The sequence below is a fragment of the Podarcis raffonei genome, chromosome 12 (assembly GCF_027172205.1).
Source record: "Podarcis raffonei isolate rPodRaf1 chromosome 12, rPodRaf1.pri, whole genome shotgun sequence".
NCBI classification, from domain to species: Eukaryota; Metazoa; Chordata; class Lepidosauria; order Squamata; family Lacertidae; genus Podarcis; species Podarcis raffonei.
In genome coordinates this window covers 24504474-24523528 of record NC_070613.1, presented here as the reverse complement: position 1 = coordinate 24523528, position 19055 = coordinate 24504474, and the positions used below count along the sequence as shown (strand labels likewise).

Here is a 19055-nt window from a genome sequence, read left to right as displayed (position 1 = left end):
TGTTTGTGTCCCATTGTCTTGGGCTGGCCCTCCCCAGTAATTCCATCAAGGTCCATGATTTGGGTTTCATTGCAATAAATGGAAGCTGTGCAAGAGCACCATAGCTAGAGCAGAAGAAATCCCAGGTGAGGTATGTTTTCCCCGTGCAATCCTATGCACATTTACTTGGAAGTAAGTCCATTTTGAAGGGACGCGGGTGGCGCTATGTGTTAAACCACAGAGCCTAGGACTTGCCGATCAGAAGGTCGTGGTTCGAATCCCCGCGACAGAGTGAGCTCCTGTTGCTCGGTCCCTGCTCCTGCCCACCTAGCAGTTTGAAAGCACGTCAAAGTGCAAGTAGATAAATAGGTACCGCTCCAGTGGGAAGGTAAACGGTGTTTCCATGCGCTGCTCTGGTTCGCCAGAAGCGCCTTAGTCATGCTGGCCACATGACCCGGAACCTGTACGCCGCCTCTCTCAGCCAATAAAGCAAGATGAGCGCTGCAACCCCAGAGTCAGTCACGACTGGACCTAATGGTCAGGGGTCCCTTTACCTTTTTAAGTCCATTTTGAAGCTTACTGTCTAGTAAGTGTGTTTAGGACTGAAGCCTTACTGATCTGGCTGAAGGCATGTATATAATCTAGTGGAAGACATGGCTATAACAAGGCGTTGTTGTTTTTTTAATTTCCAAATAAAATTGCAAAAATATTCCAGGTCACATCTAGTTAGTGCAACATCCAATGAGTGCAACATCCACTGTATACACCATGACATGAAAGCAAACAGTCTTTGGCACTGAGGCACTTCATCAATACAGAGCATCGACGACATCATCTGGCTGACAATAAAACTTTACCTCAAAGTACAATAAAATTAAAAACAGAAGTATGACACAGCACTCCTCTCAATACATCACACAGAAAGAGAAGTTATCCATACATTAATACAGTCAGACACTTAGCAACAGTTTCAAACAGACCATAATATCACATTTAGATTTTAAAGCATCAAATGCCTCCTGGCAACACTGGACCTTTCGATGGGGGAGATTTCCTAGAGCAGAAGACTATCCATGGCTACCAGCCATGATGGCTATGTTCTACCTCTGCTGGGAATCCTAGGTTTGAAGAGTGCTGTTGTGCTTGGGCCCTGCTGCTGTGCTTGGGCTTCCCATTGGCAGCTGGCTGGCCACTGTGAGAACAGGATGCTGGACTAGATGGGCCATTGGCCTGATCCAGCAGGCTCTTCTTATGTTCATATAGTATTATGAAAAAGGGAGGTCCCAATACAGTGAGAGTTGTAGGAGACAAGAAGCCGCAAGTAGTTACTACAATTTTCAAGTATAAATATCCCAAAATGCAACGTTCGTCAATCTTGGCCAGCCTACAGCAACCCGGTGCTCTCTGGCTGTTTTAGACTTCAATCCCCATTCTCTTTGGCATGCGCCAGTTGAATCTTTAGTACAAAATAGCCAGAGGGCACCAGGTTGGTGAAGCCTGATAGTATCACATGCTGAAAGGAAAGGCTATCCAAATATTTACCAAGATACGTAGAATGGTCTTTTAAAGACAACCTTTCAACTATAACTGAAAGACGCCTGTTGTTGTCATCACAGGGTGAGAAAAGTCTGTATAAGGATTCCCTGTAAGGACCTCATTTAGCAGTTGACCCTCTGTGGGATTCACAGCTCAATAGCTCAGTTGGTAGAGCATGAGACTCCTAATCTCGGGGTCGCACGTTTGAGCCCCGTTTTGAGTAAAATATTTCTGCATGGCAGGGGGTTGGATAAGATGACCTTTGTGATCCCTTCCAACTCTGCAATTCTATGATTCTGTGTCTGTGGGAGATAAACACCCTGTGTCAGATGTGGGCGACACATCTCGTCCCAACAACCCATTTCCTCACATTCTAAACCCACTGTACCATACTGACAATTGCAGAGAAACTTTAAAAATTAAGAACAGTTTCCGGCAGTGCTTTTTTTTCAGGGGGTACTCAATGGTACGCAATACCAGCACCTCTTTTTGTTGTTGTTAAAAAGTGTGGCACGTACTGTAACAACAACATGGTGAGTATTGGCACCTGTTTTTTTAGAAGAAGAAAAAGAACTAGTTTCCGGTAATACTATACGTCCAGTAATGTAAACAGTGTGCAGTATGGAGTGTGTGTGTGCTAGCATGCAATGCAGGGGTGGTGGACATTTTTCAATCCAAGGGCCACATTCTTTTCAGGCAACCTTCTGGGGGCCATATGCCAGTGTTGGTGGTGCCAGGGTACTCTGCCAGGTGAGCAGAGCAGTTCTTGTAAATTTTATCCTTGGACAGTAAGCTAGTTTTTTTCTACACTCATTTGCCTGCACAATCTCATGGTTCAAAAACATATCCCAGGACACTCAAGGAAGATGCAAAGCAGGGCCAGGGTAGGGTGTGGTCTGCAGAGAATCCACAGGGCCAAACAGAGAGGCTTGGGAGGCAGCATTCGGCCCCGACATGGTGGACTGCAGGAATTAGGTGTACACTGCCTGTTCCATTTCAAAGCTTAGGAGCTTTTATGTTAGGGGTGCAAAACTTGTGTCCCAGCAATCTGAGGACACCCTGTGACACCAGCATTGTTTTATGGCTTGCCACATGTTTGACACCCAGCCAGTTCTTTACGGTCTAAGAGGAAAGAGTTGGGTTTATCAAGCCCCCAGTGGACTTCCATTCACAGCTAGGCTAGACTGCCTTCTGCTTGTTTTGCCTAAATTAACCCCAACATAGAACTAGTCTCCATTTCTGAAATTGCTATGTCCATGTCCATGTGAAAAAGAACCCTCCCTCGTTTTCCTCACCTAGGGAAGACTCAACCCACAGAGTTATTTCAGAAGCCATGCTCCTTATTAGATGACAGAGCTCTACAAATGACCTGGAAATGTTACTCTAGGGGCATATGATGGTTTTTTATTAGGTAACATTATGTACCTTATTCCCTCTTGACTCATATTGATAGAAGAAAATTTAATCAGGGCTTTTAAATAATTTAATTCTAATAGGTAGTCTGATGAAATGAGCATTAAGAATTTAAACGTAGAAGCCCAGTGTGAAGCTCTTCTGTAAAACATGCATCAATTAGATACAGATGTAGCTTTTGAAAAATATACCTTGATTCACAGGTGCACAAGATGGAGCCTGGAACCACAGCAACCTTTCGTGACAGAAAACTGGTAAGTCAGAAATTGTCATGAGCTGATGGGGTCTGTGGATAGCTGCCCCATGTGGCGAGAACATGAAGTTCAGGTGACAGTTTCTCTGTGAAACACAAACAAGCCTGAACTAACTCCATTCACTTAAACTAGTTAGAAAGGAACATGAGACAGTGTCCTATTCCAGTTAGCCCTTTTGAGCAACAAGGTCTTCCTGAGCTCCTGGCTCACCTCAGAGTCCTGCCCACAGCCCCATCCTAACACATAGAGCAACTTTTAACAATCTAATTTTGCTTTACCTTCTAACTTGCCTCCCTCCATTATGTCCATAGCTGTCAACCTTCCCTTTTTTGTGGGAAATTCCCTTATTCCAGCGCCGTTTCTCGCTGCTATCCCAGATTGTTAGATATCCCGTAGACTGTCCCCAGGACAGGTGAGACTGCTGATCCCTTATTTTCAAGGCTGCTGATCCCTTATTTTCAAGGCTGCTGATCCCTTATTTTCAACTCTGAAAGTTGACAGCTATGATTATGTCATCTGTGCAGTCCATAATTTCCTCCCAGTAGGGCTAACTTCCAGAACTTAAGTCCAGTTGGAGGCAGCATCACCTTGGAGGTCAAACTGCAAGGAGGTAAGCCATAGGCAGGGGGGAGAATTTTGTGCTCCTCACAAAGGCAGGGGGAATATTTCACGCTCCTCACCCGCAAGTCCCATTTGCTCTTAAAACTGGAACACTACACTGTATGCCTGGAGAATGCCTGGCTTTCAACAGACAGATCTGCTGTCCACACATCTGCTGTCTTCAGCTCAACTACGAAGTGGGTGTGGGTGTCTCTTTAAACGAAAAAGGGGGAAAGGGCAGGCGGAAATAAAATTGCTTGTATTTCCTTGTTGCACTTTGTTGTTTTGGACAGCCCCCCCCAACTCCCGCTCTGATGCCACAAGTGAGAATAAAGGATAAATTAGCTGGCCTGTCACATCTTGTTCAGATGCTCGAGCAGGTATTCAAGCCCTTTCTCCGTGTTTAAAGAAATCATTATGACAAAATGTAAGAGAGCTGGATCACAGTCTTTTGGATACAACAATGAGGAGGTAAAACTGTTTGTGGGCTGCGGCGCTTCAGACTGCCAGCTGAAGATGTAACCATGTGTAATTGTTTGCAGATCAGCAAAATGGTGCAGTCATATTATAGCTGCAAGATACTAAGACAGACCGCTTCTTAGATGGCATAAACAAAAACAATAAATAGTTTTACAAATGTAACTGCCAGCTATCATCCTGAGATTTGGCTTTGTTTTCTCTCGTGGATATTCTGGGTTTTGTAAAAATTTTGTTTCCATGTAAGAAAAAGGGCAGGTTAAAATAATCTAAAGTCACACACACCACTATGGTAGGAAAAAAGGAAAAGACTGCCATCTTGAAGTGCAAAATACTTCTGAATTATAGTAGCACAATTTAATGCTCACAAGTTGACATTTGATCAAATCCAACATCAAACCGCAGCGGTGCATACAAATTCTCTTCTTAGCAATCATCACTCTGGAACTGAAAGAAGAAAATACGCCACGACTATTATTAATTTGTGAGCAAACCGTACCACATGTGCATCACAAGCTACAGTTGGCATTTATCTGCCTCTGGGTTAAAAAGGGTGAGGGGTTAAAGAGAAGTCCAAATGAATAAATCAGCTTGCATCACTTCACTGATGAATGAGCAGTCAGACAAGTCACTTCAGTTTTGTCTCAATTTAAAATCCCATATTGCTTCTCTGGCATTTGGTGATTAATCAAACATAATGTAATTTTGGCCACTCTCACTTTTTCTTTTAAAGCAAGAAATGGCTGCCTTATAGGGCTGCCCAGCAATTTACACGGCAGGCTCAATCATTGCAAGAACATCCGGGCCAGGCTGGAATTTTCTGCCTAAAACATTTGAAGCGGGGAAACTTTAGCCCTCCAGATGTTGCTGGATTGCAGCTCCCATCGTACATGACCATTGGCCATGCTGGCTGGGGCTGATGGGAATTGTAGTCCAACAACATCTGGAAGGACACAGGTTCCCCATCCCCGATGCGAGGCATGGGACTCCCCTGGCTTAAGGAAATGCCGGACATTCCCACAAAGAAACCTACCTTGGCCTAGTCAGTTAGACATTTGCCAAACTGCAGCTTGAGGATACCCCTTCCATGGAGCTGGAGAATCTGGCTGTATTCTTTGGGCATTGCATGGAAGCCAGGCTTGGGTAGCTGGTTGTCGTAGTAGTGGTGGCTGATAGGTGTGCCCTCGATGCTTTTTGAGAAAGGCCAGAAGCCATAGAGCTTCACGTTCTCGCACAGTTCCACAGCCGCACTGGTGATCATAAAGCCTGAAGACAACCGATAGGCTTTAACGCCCTTAGTCCTCCAGAACTGGGCAAGATTTCTGAGATATCTGGGATAGAAAAATATGGCCTCCTGCTTTGCGCTGAACTCTTTCAGAGTTTGGTGCACTTTGAAAGAAGCTGCTGTGTTGCTCCTGAAGGAAAAGGCAGGGAGCAAAAGGAAAGCTTCACCATAGCTTGCAATGTTCTCCAGGAAGGTGAGTTTCTTTTCATTCAGTTTGTTATATCTGCAGAGACGGAAAGACATGTGAAAAAATTTCATCAGTACAGATACTCTGGGTGTGATTCAGTGGGGTCCATTATTGTATAGTGGTACCTCAGGTTACATACGCTTCAGGTTACAGACTCCGCTAACCCAGAAATAGTGCTTCAGGTTAAGAACTTTGCTTCAGGATGAGAACACAAATCGTGCTCCAGCGGCGCAGCGGCAGCAGGAGGCCCCATTAGCTAAAGTGGTGCTTCAGGTCAAGAACAGTTTCAGGTTAAGAACGGACCTCTGGAACAAATTAAGTACTTAACCCAAGGTACCACTGTATTTTATAAACCGCTCACCACTGGAAACAGAATGAGAATTAAATCCCACCTACAAAAGCAACAGGAGCGATGCCCTGTTCAGTCCTGTGATACTCTAGCTGCATTCACATGATATTTTGTTCCATTTTCCTGAAGTTTCCTTAATTTTCATATTATATTTGAGCTTTCACACGATGCAAAAGCCGCTTCCAGAAATATCATGGAATATAGCGCAATTCCATATTATTTGCAAACTGCACCCCACCCCAGGAAGCAAATAACATGGAAAAGAAGACTAAATGTTGTTCTGTAAGGAGCCAATCGCCCCATTTCTGTTTATTTGCTATTTATTATCTAATCAACACAGTTTGTATGGCAAAACTAGCTGCTGTACTAAGTTATGGTGGTGGTGTTTGTGTGCAATGCTAAGCCAAACTATAGTTTAGCAGTATATAAATTTAATAAATATGGTAATAACAAACACAACAGCAAACAAGTGTAGTGGTGCACAGTAAGAAAAATGAGGCCACTTCACTTCTCTCACAGTCCTGCTGCTGCTCCACTACTAGGAAGTAAGCTATGGTTTGTCTTTTTTTATGGATCATGAGTGCCTGAGCTCATGGTTTCTTTCCTACAAAGTAACCACAAGCACTAAACCACAAGCTTGGAGTGAAACCACATGACTGGATTCATTCGTAACACTAAAGCAAACCTTGGCTTAGCTCCCAATGGTGTGGCAAGGGAGAAGTAGGTGTGGTTTTTAAAAAAACTGTGCACTAGCATGATTGCTTGTTCATGTTAAACCATACATAGTTTGGCTTAGTGCCACATGTGAGCTAGGCCAGTACTTTGAGCTACTTGGAGGCTTTCTCTCTCAAGTGGTTTATATAATTTCTATGCACACACACATAAAAAAAACTTGGTGAATGTGAAAGATAGCAGATTCTGGAAGCAGAACCTGACTGCCATTTAGATCTGGGATGGCAGAAGTCCTCTGCAAGTGATTATTTCAGAACCTTTGCAAAAGCAATATGTCCCACCTGCTGCAGCCTGCTGGAAAAGGGGGAAAGAGACAAAGGAGAGGCTGAAAGAATGGAGAGAAAATGGGGTGGCAGAAAAAGAGAGAGTGAAGGTTCAGACTAAGGATGGGCAAAAACCTGAAGTTTGGTTTCTCGTTTTTCCAGTCTTAAGTTCAGTTCTTCATGTATTAACAACAGACCGTTGTTTCATGTCCTCAAGAAAATTCAGTGTATCTTAGTGTGAATTTCTCCTAATATACATATTTTTGTACATAGTTTAAGCCAATGAACACATTTTTTTCAATCTCATTTCCCCTAACAAAACATTACTTTCACTAATATTTGCATTTCTGTGCACACCCTCACCCTGGTAAAAATTAATTGGCTGGAGCACAGCATTGCAACATTTGGAGAAGTGTGAATTTCAAAGGACAGTAGTGTGTTGGATAATGTGAATTAGGTAGATTAGCCTTGAAATGGGAACTGAATCGAATTTCCCCCAACCCCTCGTTCTGCCACTGCCTCACCATTAGCATGCAACCCCCCCCAATGGTCACCCCTGATTTAGATGGTGGCTATGATTTTTGTAAAACCGTCCTTGCCGCACAGCTGAGAATTTGTGGGAGCAGAATCGCAAATGGCTGCTTTATTCCTTTCACCAAAGCTTCAGCTCTTTCCAAAAGCACGAAAAGCTTAAGGGTTTTCAATCTGCATTAGGCTGCCAGTTAAAAGGGAGCTTGGGACCGCTAACGAAGCAATTGCAATTCAGTGGCTGTAGTGGTGACATGCCGATGCGTTTCTCTAATGGAGAATCAAGCAATTAAACACGAGTCACACAAAGAACATTGCAGTCATACTCACTTCTGTGCTATGATGCTCGGGTTGACTGTCACAAGGTTTGTCTTGTTGCCAACATCTTGACTGATGCTTCCCATTGTTGGGGGAAGGTTACACCTGAAGTTTTACAAGAGCCGTTTAGGAGCCACTTCAAACATACCATTGTTATAGCATCCAGACATCTCTTCAACATGTCACTTGAGTCTGTTCCCTACAGCTGCAGTCCTAGGCACACGTAACTAGGAAGCAAGCGCTATTGTCTGCAGTGGGACTTTCAACATGCATCTGCTGTAAATATTGTACACACAGGGCCAGTCCAGCCATGAGGCAAGGTAAGGAGACTGCCTCAGGTGGCAGGATCCACAGGGACAGCAGATCCTGATGTAGATATTTACACACACACAACAGTGGCAGGGCAACAGGAGACCCCTCTTTCTGTGCATAGTAGCCATTCTCTTAACAAAAGCAAACCTAAGAGTTAAACTAGATGTGGCACTAAATGCAGATGCCACTGCCAGGTTTCATCATCATCATCGGGACATTTTTGTCTGAACCACAGCAAACAGGGAGCGAGTGTTGAATTTCCTGTCTCTCACCACTATTAGCCTCAGCTCTCACAGACCCTAAGAGAACAGAAATGTCACCTAGGAACTGACCACAGATATGCTCGTGTAAGCTACTTACATATTTCAGAGCACATTTCTGCTCTTCAAAGTGGCCAGAAATTTGTCCTTAAGTAGAAATCATGCACTTCTGATAACATGTCTGAGGCTTATGAAAACGGGCAAGAAAAACTGCAAAAATAAGGATGCCGGTGTCAGAGTGCCTATGTCCCTGTGCAAGGTACGCATCACAGTTTAGAGTTTCTTACCTAAATACAAAGTCGGATTTATCAATTTCTGCTCCACAGCTGGAGTTCTTGAGGATCCCCCCATTTCCAACCACGGCACAGTTCTTGAATGGGTAATCCAGGGGCTGTGACTGAAAACAAAAACAACGGGTGCACTCTGTTCTTGCATAGCAGAACCAAGACTTCATAGGTCCTGTGTCCACCACCACTAATTCTAATAAACTGCTATAAAAGTTATTTATTGATCATTGGTCTGAAAATGATGATGGAGCCTTCACAGCCTGGGGATGCTGGAATCAGCCAGATATGCCTAGGAACATCTCTTTATATAGGATCTGGCTGCTATTCCTTCTAACCCATTATTGTCTACATTGACAGTAGCTCTCCAGGGTTCCAGGCAGGGGTCTATCCCAACCCAACATGGGGATGCCATGGATTGAACCTGTGATCTTCTGCATGCAAAGCAAATGCTCTACCACTGAACTATGGTTTCTTCCTGGGCCCTGAGAACATCAGCTGAGACCCTTCTTCTTCAAGGGGCCCCGCAATCTGAGATGCAGAGGGTGGCTCCAAAGGAGATGACCTCTTCTGTGGAATGTCCTTCACAGAGAGGCTCACCTTGGTGCCTTTGTTAACATTATTTAGGCACCAATCAAAAAATGTTTTAGAGCTCCAGGTCTTTTAAGTTCTACTCAGAATAGACCCATTGGAATTAATGGACCCAAGTTAGTCATGTTAATTAATCTCAGTGAATCTACTTTGAGCAGAACTAACTTTGAATACAACACACTGATTATACTTTTTAATTTCTATCTTAACTGGAGCGTTAGGGTGGTGGCTTTCAACTGTGTGGGGATCATTTCGTGGCTCTCTGTATCCTATGACATTTGCCTTAAACTGTGTTAATTTCTGCTTTGATGTGGTTGTTTCACTTTACATCTTTTTTGTGTTGCTCTTGACTGGGCTTCTTTGGGAATTTTGGTTCTGGTTGGCCCATCACCCACAGAACTCTGGCTATTAGGTTACTGATAAATGAAGAAAAAAAGAGGAATATTTAATAGAGCAAAAGTATTGAGGGACAGCACCACAGAGGTTTCCTGTAGATGCCTCACTTGATTGAGTATTCATCTTGATTTGCTTGCATGGAGGTTAAACTATGCCGACTTTATTGTTTATTCTGATTTATTTGTGGAGAGCTTATATGGCACAGAGCATTCCTCCTGCTTTCATCCTGAGTTGCTTGTTGGGTACTAATGCATCTCCCAATGAATCATTCATTCATCCCACCCTTTCCAATGGATTTCCCCATCACTTTCCTAATCACAAAAAGTTGTTTTTTAAACGATTTGTTGCACTAAGGCAACAGATTGCTTTAATCTACTTTAATTACACAAACCTACACTTCGTGATATGTGCTTGAGCCCTTCTTGCAAAATACTGGTTCTGGAGGCACCCACAGAATACCAAAGGATTGAAGGTGTGTGTGTCTTTTAGATTACATTTTTATGGCCATGAAACCATCCAAGGAACTCTTATTACCTCAGGCAGCATTCTGAATATATCCTCTGTGATGTGAATGGTTTTCTTGTTGTCCACTTCATAACTCATGTTGCTTCCCAGCGGGGTATTATTTTGAGAAGCGATAAAGTTGTGAGCAGCATCGCAGCACGAGGCAAGCTCTGACCTGCACAACAACAATACATAAATGATCAGCATAATAAATGTTGTGGAGGAGGCAAAGAAACACAAAACAAAACCAGCTTTATTACTCGTGGTCCTTGGCAGCACCCAGTGCATCTGATTGTAATAGAGGAGGGAAGAGGAGGGATGCAAGACCGCAAACAGCTCTGCTGAGAAGCCAGGCTCCTCGCTCCATCACCTGTCACCTGGCAGAAGCTGCCCCAGGAAACTCCAGTAAAGGAGGAAAGAAAAGGGGTGAGGAACCACCCAATCCATACAGCAAAGAGGTACAGTTTTTTCTTTGAATTTTTCCACGCCAGATAGTCATCAGAAGAACTTGGAACAAAGAACTTGCATCTGACTTTCCTTATTTCCTCCTTCCTTCCAATCCACTTTCCTTTTGTGTTGTATCCTTTTAGGCTCTAAGTCTGAGACCTTACTTTTTTCCATTTTAGCTGATCAACACTGAAAACTCAACTTCAAAGAGGCTCCCTTTAACTGATGGTCATCAGATTGTGAGGGGTCATGTACGCCTCCATTTGCCATGTTGCTTTGGAAAACAGCAATCAGGGTTTTGATTGCTGTTCTGATTTAGTGCTAAACAGTGGGGAGGTTTTGCAGGGTGGAGGCAGCACCAGGGGAAAGGCAAAACTACTTGGACGGAAGTGTGGAAAACCCCTCAGTTAAATGAAGGTGCTCCTAACACTAGAGCATTTCCCCCTCTGCAGAAAAAGTTTGCATTCCAGGCACTGAGGAAGTGCTTTGAATACAAAACTACTTCCCTGGAAAGAAAGAAAAAAGATTCATTTTTAAACTGAACATTTGTGTCCCCCACTCCCCGAGAAAGTGCTTGAATATGTAGGAAGTGCTTTGCATCCATGCTGCTTCCGCCAGCTCTCTTGGCTGTCTGTTGTGCCAGCAATTTTATTTTTAAAAAATTTCATTCATGCTTTGACCAGCCCAGTCACTACCATGAAGAATATAGTGCAGAGCTGCCAATGTTAAGTCATGGCAGAAAAATATGAAATTGAACCCATTAAGTTGACCATTTCAATGCAGCTCTAAGCTGAATTCCTGCTTTCCAAAGGTATTCTGGAGTCTTCGCATGCAATCCAGAGAGAAGTTTAGGGCAGCACAGTTCACGTTTGGGCTTTCAAGATCTGAGCATCAACTGAAATGCCTTTGTGATGGATAACATTCATTAGCAGTGATGGTGCTCACCTCTTCTTTATTGCCCCCAGCATAAAAGGGAATGCTTCAATATAATCGGAAACAGTCTAGCATAAAAGAAGATTTCAGAACTAATAAGAAAAGAATTGTTTCTAATTAATGTTATGGTTTAGCTAATGTGATAAAACACAGTCAGGCAGTGTGATATTAATGCAACGCAACACTGTGCCACGGAGGGAATAACAGAAGAGTAGTTTGAAATTATTCATTTTTCTTTCTTGAGAGATCAATAAACACAATAAAACTTGATGACGTTCTGCAGTAGAGACATTCTCTTTTGGGGGGATCATATACAATGAGTAGAGGTACCTTCAGTTAAATTCCCAGCAACTTAACCATCCTTGACATTGGACTTTGCATGAGTTTATTATCGTTTATAATGCTTTATGAAACAAATAAGTTGGCTTTTCTAATCATTAAAATGTCCAAAGTCAAGCAAAATGAAAGAACAGAACAGAAGAAACACTAAGGTTTAAAACAAACACAACTCATAAAACCAGCGACGGCAAAATTTTCATTAAAATACTCAGGCTGACAATGGCACCCTTATTAAACTGAAAGGTTTTCACTGCTGGCAAAATCACAGGTTGTGTGAGGCAGGCTGCATCAGACCAGTTCTGATGTTTACAGAAAAAAATGGCATTATCTAATGAGCAAATACCTTTCTGTGTACCCTAGAGCTATTCCTGCTGTTTTTGTAGACTGAGACTGAGCTCATCCGTCTTATCTCTCTTTCTTGCAGCCAGATCCTATGGATCAGCTTCGCATGTTGCAGCACAAATCGCAATTTGCTCCATGGCAAATTGTAGTCCCAAAACATCTGGAGGGCCAAGTTTGCCTATGTCTGTTCCAACCTGTGTTCTGTGCATGCAGTGCTGTTTCCATTCTGCTGCAGCTCAGTTTCTGACAGAGGCAACATTATTCTACACCATTAATTTCAGTTGAAAGGATAATTCATTTCAATACAAAGGAAATGCAATGCAAATAGGGGAACGGGACACACCTACAATTACGTATCATTTGCAGACTGAAAACAGCAACAGTGAATACTGAGCATATTTGTTGGATTGATTTTCATTCTGGATATAGGACAAATAAGGCAAAATGGACAATTTCTGCTTCTGTTTCCATTGGGATTCTCTGAAATCTCTAAAGCAGCAAATAAATATTTCTTTTGTTCTCCCAACACCACCATTCTGTACTTTACAACTGTTTCTACATTCCTGATACATTGGAGAGAGAAAGAAAGATCAAGCTAACCATGTTTTTTTTTTAAAAAATAAATATGCAGTTTTGCATTTTATTTTTTAAAAACTCGCTTAAATCACAGCACCATCATGACTACAGTTGACTTCCGATTAGCCTGATGCTTAAGCACATTTACCTGGGAATGAGCATTGTTTTGCTGTAGGCATAATTTTAAAGTAACAATAACAAAATCATCTGTAACCATGGATGTGCCTAGCTGGCCAGCCCCCCAAGTAAATAATAATAATAATAATAATAATAATAATAATAATAATAATAATAAATTTTATTTATATCCCGCCCTCCCCAGCCGAAGCCGGGCTCAGGGCTAACAACAATAAAACAGTACAAAAGTACAACACAAACAACACTCTAAAATCATTCATTATAAAATTAATTAAATTCAAGCCACTGGCCACCATTGGGCCAGAGCTCCGCGAAGATTGCCGAGGGAGGGAGTCAGGCTGTGCCCTGGCCAAAGGAAGAAAGAAGAAGAAAGGGAAGAAGAGGAGACCAGCACCAGTCCCAGGGGGCTCTGGCACATCCATGCAAGCCAAAGTGATGTTGTGGGTCTGTTTGCCACAGCCATCATCACCTGCTGCTTTCTGGGCAGTCTTTTGGGTCCCCTATGTTGTGGCTCAAGGTCCAGCCTTCGCTGCCTCCCTGCTTCTGTGCTGACGCACACAACTGAAACGTGCCCAGTTTGCAGCACAGAATGTATTCTGAAATAAAGCTCAAAATACAGGCAGTGAAAAGGAAGAACACACGTAACAATGCAATATTTATCCCACTTATTTCAAGGAAAACCGCTGATTTCAGCAAAGACAACAAAGGATCTTGTGGCACCTTAAAGGTAAAGGGACCCCTAACCATTAGGTCCAGTCATGGCTGACTCTGGGGTTGCAGCGCTCATCTCGCTTTACTGGCCGAGGGAGCCGGCGTACAGCTTCTGGGTCATGTGGCCAGCATGACTAAGTCGCTTCTGGCGAACCAGAGCAGTGCATGGAAACACCGTTTACCTTCCCGCCAGAGTGGTACCTATTTATCTACTTGCACTTTGACGTGCTTTCGAACTGTTAGGTTGGCAGGAGCAGGGACCGAGCAACAGGAGCTCACCCCGTCGTGTGGCACCTTAAAGACTAACAAATTCATTATGGCATAAAGCTCGTGGCTTATGGCAACTTACGTCTTAATGAATTTGTCAGTCTTTAAAGTGTCAAAAGAAGACTCTCTGTTGTTTTTTGCTGCAAGAGGCTAACACCCTCTGGAAATCATTTCACTAATTACAGCCCTCAGTATAAGCTTGTGGGACAATTAGAATAATTCAGCTTTAGGGGAAGCTTGCTCACCAGCAGCTATATAAGTGACAGCCATACAATATTTTAAGAAATAATTGGGGTTCCTTGCTTGTTGCACCTGCTCAGCAAGTTTGCCCAGGCAAATGGTCTCTCAAACATTTATTAATCCACTGCTGTTTAGAAGCTTGCTTCCAATGATATGCTATGAACAGCTCTGCTGCTGCATTCAATTGACTAAGAAGGTCTTTAGGCAGAAATTCAGGCTCATTAGATTCAAAATGATGGAGAACCATGGCTTTGGGAGTTACCTATAATCTAATGCTTTAAAAAAAAATAAAGCAGTAACCAGCAGTCATTGTCACTTCTAGATGGCCTGTTTACTGAGCATCCATCCTGATTTCTTTGCAGGGAGATTAAATGACATTCACTATTTATTAAGCATTCATTTGAATTGGTTTGCAGGAAGGTTAGATGGCGATGCGGCAAAGCAAGGATTATCTCACATGTTCCAGTGCATTTTCCCATCCCTTTTCTTATCACGAAATCTTATCTTTCAGGGAAGCAGGTTTGTTGTGCAAGACTTTAACGACACAACCTGAATTTAACAGTATGTGATTGAATCTCACTTGATAATACTGATGGTCTGCAAACACCCCACGTTCCAGAACTCCCACACTATTGGATATTCCCACCAAATTGGATAGTTTGCATTCTGCACATGGTATAATGGCATTAGGGGATTTAAAACATCCACGATTATACTGACACCATTATAAATGTGCTCCATGTATTCCATTATGAGGGACCTGATGCTCTCAGCTTCTGCCAACCTAGCAGTTCGAAAGCACACCAGTGCAAGTAGATAAATAGGTACCACTGTGGTGGGAAGGTAAACAGTGTTTCCATGCGCTCTGGTTTCCGTCATGGTGTTCCATTGTGCCAGAAGCGGTTTAGCCAAGCTGGCCACATGACCTGGAAAGCTGTCTGTGGACAAATGCCAGCTCCCTCGGCCTGAAAGCGAGATGAGCGCCACAACTCCAGAGTCGCCTTTGACTGAACTGTCCAGGGGTTCTTGATATTTACCTTTTATCTATTATGGGGGTGAGGATGGGGAGGTAAGGAACTTGAAGGGGGATAATTAGAAGAAAAAATGCTAAAGGGGAGAGTGCTAAGAAGCCCCTTCCCAGGGTTGTATTTTGCACAAAGGAGTGATAGACTCCTGAAGTTCAAAAAGGCTCATCCTTTACCAAAGAATCATAGCTCAGTAGTAGAGCATAAGCATGGTGGGCAAAAGATAAAAGGGTCCACCGGCAGACTCACTTTCCCAACTCCAGCTCAGCTTGGGAGAAAAACATCTGGTTGCAAGTAGAGCAAGTGCTCAGTAGACCCTCACAAAATTTCCTTTCTCTAAAACCTGGACCCCCTTTCCCTATTTTGTGCATGACTGGACTGATGTGGGCTTAAGCAAATGGGTCTCCTTCCATTGGATGTAGATTGTGTCTATTATTATTATTATTATTATTATTATTATTATTATTATTATTATCAAATAAGAATATGGGGAGACTACAGAGAACTATACATTACATTTCTAAAGAAAAGTCACACAGCTGTCTGACCTAAGGAAGAGTGGTTTTGGGAGGTGCTGGTTTTGAGTGGAGATGTGTTGGGGGAAAGAGTACTTAACCCGTGTCCTCTGTGCAGCTTCTGGAATTGCTTCCTCCAAGACTACTCCCTGCCCTCCCCATATTGCAGACATTTGAACTGTTGGATGTGGTGGGAAGCAGCAGCTAAGTTGGGTTATAGTGGAGAAGTGGCTGGCAGGGAAAGGGATAAGCACTCCTCCCCAGGTTGATTCGCTGCTTAATATCACCCACACCTGAAGCTACCGTATTTTTCGCTCCATAAGACGCACCTGACCATAAGACACACCTAGTTTTTAGAGGAGGAAAAGAAAAAAAAATTATATTCTGAACAAAACAGTGGATGTATGATTTTTGTGGTTCATGCTGTGGCCACAGACATGATATGTGATTTGACAGTGAGTTTGGGGTAGCCCAGTGCAAAAATCCTGAGAATCCATATGGATCCGTGCTTTGTAACCATGTTTTTGCGCCATTGTGGTCCCACGAAACAGTGGATGCATGATTTTTTTTGTGTGCAGGCTGTAGCCATGGACATGCTATGTGATCTGATGGTGAATTTGGGGTGATCCAATGCAAAAATCCTGAGGATCCATGTGCTTTTTCCTCCCTCCTCCCAGGCAGCCTCCCTCCTTATCTCCCTCCTGATCACTTGCCGATCAGCTGCTCAGCGGCTTGCTTTCAACACCCCCTTCCCTCTTTCTTAAAAAAAAAGCACAATCTGCTTTTCGCCCCTGGGCAATTCGGCTCCAGGGACCACACATTTGCTGCATAAGACGCACAGACATTTCCCCTTACTTTTAAGGAGAAAAAAAGTGTGTCTTATGGAGCGAAAAATACGGTACTTTCATCCTGCTGCTTTTGTTTGATGTGCATCAAGCTCTGCCCTCAACCTTTCCTTCCTGTTTCAACAGTTGCTTTAGCTTAGAATCATAACGGTCCTGTATTTAGGGCAGAAACAGACACCAAAAATGTAGGTTAATTAGTATGTCGTGTGGTTCACTGAGCAGCCGGAGAGAATTGATTTGTGACTGTGCTCTGTGATTGACATTTTTCCCTGTTTCCAACTTTTGGTTTTAAATTATGTGTCAGGGAACATTTGCTGGTGATGGATGTGTCAAGCCCTCTCTGCGTGATCACCACTTCAAGCTGCTCATTAATTAAATATCGGTCTTCTTGCATGTTCGATACAGTGCCAATAATAGATGGGAATGTGTGACAGGCTTCAAGAAAGCAAGTCACTAACATGTGATTATAGCAGTGTAAGCCCTTTACACCCTGTTAATATTTAGAAGGAAATGTGAATAGCTTTGATTTCTTCTACTTCCAAGTTTTATCTTCAGGTCTGTATTTATGAACTTGCTACAGATGTGTCATGGCTGTCCTCCTTAGCCTGTTTAGATCCAATATAAACTCAGCCCATTGTGTTCATGGTTGTTTTTCTGCTACGCATGGGAGTGCAGATCCCACACTGATGCAAATATCTGCATGCATTGATACCTCTTACCTACTGTAATGACACACTGACAGAAAACACTGACAGAGCTGCTTGCTGGTGGCTTTACCTGTGCCTGGCAACAAGTATTGGTGATCAACATGCAAAGCCCAAGGTCTGTCCTTATCATACGCTGAGCAATGAGACAATGAGTAATATGAATATGAATATGAAAAGCTGACTGGCATGCAGTTTGCTTATTTTTATTTCAATGTCTGTCATTTCTTTACTTCCTCCCAGCTGCTCAGTGGGCACAACACTTGCCCCACCCCCGGGCACCAGCAACCCACGCTATGCCACTTGCTTTCTCCCCTTTTCAACAGCACTTAAAGGACCAATTCGTCCTGTTGCATTGAGTCAGTTTGCAAAGCCAGCCTCGGGCTTAGGGATGGCTCATCTGCACATGGTCTATATACCATGGATAGAGTGTTGGAAGTACAACAGGAGAGATCATTCAGTTAGTAAACTAAGGGTTAATTCTGTCAACAGTCAGCCAACTGGTGTGTGAGTTGGTACCACCTAGATCAGACCACTTCAAGTAAGTGATGCCTTAATTGGCTGTATAGTTCAGACAGTTTCTCCCCTTGCATGTTTTCTTACTATGAACCTAAGAAAGACCAAACCACTCTGTTTATATTTCCTTGTGTTATGCATTGTTCTTTACTCAGTAAAGTTTTATCAATTTCTTTTCTGTCTGGACTCTGTCTGCATTATTCAAATGATTCCACTAACATGGGGGACCTCGGGCCACATCACCTATACATAAACCATATTTTACCAGCTCTGCATTCTCAAGTGCTTTTGCTTGATCAAAAAGTGTCTTTTAACTGTGAGAATGCCTCTTGCTTGCTTGCTTGCCTGGATGGAGAGAGATACATGTGTGCATAGGAGCCAGCTCCTAGGGGCCAAAGTCCCTTCCTCCCTCAATAAAATATTTGAGAATCCCCCCCAAAATTGATGGGCATTGCCATTTAAATGGTGTGCGCGTGCCATGTCTTGAGATCGATTATATAGGGCATGGCTGTCTTGAATCCCCCCAATATTTTACTCAAGTTGGCACTCCTGTGTGCATGTGTGGAAACCTCTGAAGTCTGCTTGGCTGGAACGTAGCCTACTGTAGAGAAGGTTGGAATCATTTGCCTCACTCACTTTTGCTTCTGACCACCCCCAGAGCTGGCATGTGGCACCTCTGTAAGTTTGTCCACAAGAGAATGCTCCCCACCTCTGGTCTATCTGCATAAAAGCCTGCAAGCATCAGCCAAAAACCTACAGTTGACTTCCAGATGAAAGCCAGGCACCTGCTGTGCGCATCATATTGCATGTGTGAAATTACGCTTGGTTGGAGCATCCTTGCACAGACAGTCAGAGGCAGCAAATGGCCTGGATTGCCATTCCAAGTATCATCTCTGCTGGCTCAGTGCTGGGAAGCCAGAAAAAATGAGAAGAGTCTCAGTTATGCCACAGCTGTAAGGAGAGCAACTGAGCAGAATCCTATGGGCATCTACTGAGAACCAGTGTGGTGTAGTGCTTAAGAGCAGCAGTCTCGTAATCTGGGGAACCGGGTTCGCGTCTCTGCTCCTCCACATGCAGCTGTTGGGTGACCTTGGGCTAGTCACACTTCTTTGAAGTCTCTCAGCCCCACTCACCTCACAGAGTGTTTGTTGTGGGGGAGGAAGGGAAAGGAGAATGTTAGCCACTTTGA

The 19055-nt window shown here is 43.3% G+C and overlaps 1 protein-coding gene across 3 annotated transcripts in view; it reads right to left on the bottom strand.

Moving 5' to 3' along the window:
• Positions 1-637: 637 nt before the first annotated feature.
• Positions 638-19055, bottom strand: part of ST8SIA6 (ST8 alpha-N-acetyl-neuraminide alpha-2,8-sialyltransferase 6) — a 43567-nt gene continuing 25149 nt past the window's right edge. The window contains exons 5-9 of one of the 3 annotated variants that reach the window (XM_053359465.1): positions 10299-10443; positions 8781-8890; positions 7934-8026; positions 5293-5767; positions 638-1817 (exon numbers count right to left, since the gene is read on the bottom strand). In XM_053359465.1, coding sequence (XP_053215440.1) covers positions 5299-5767; positions 7934-8026; positions 8781-8890; positions 10299-10443 — 817 coding nt within the window. In that variant the 3' untranslated portion in view covers positions 638-1817; positions 5293-5298. Of the gene's footprint in view, positions 1818-4455; positions 4707-5292; positions 5768-7933; positions 8027-8780; positions 8891-10298; positions 10444-19055 lie in introns of those variants that run through there. The other 2 variants (XM_053359463.1, XM_053359462.1) reach the window with 2 other exon arrangements.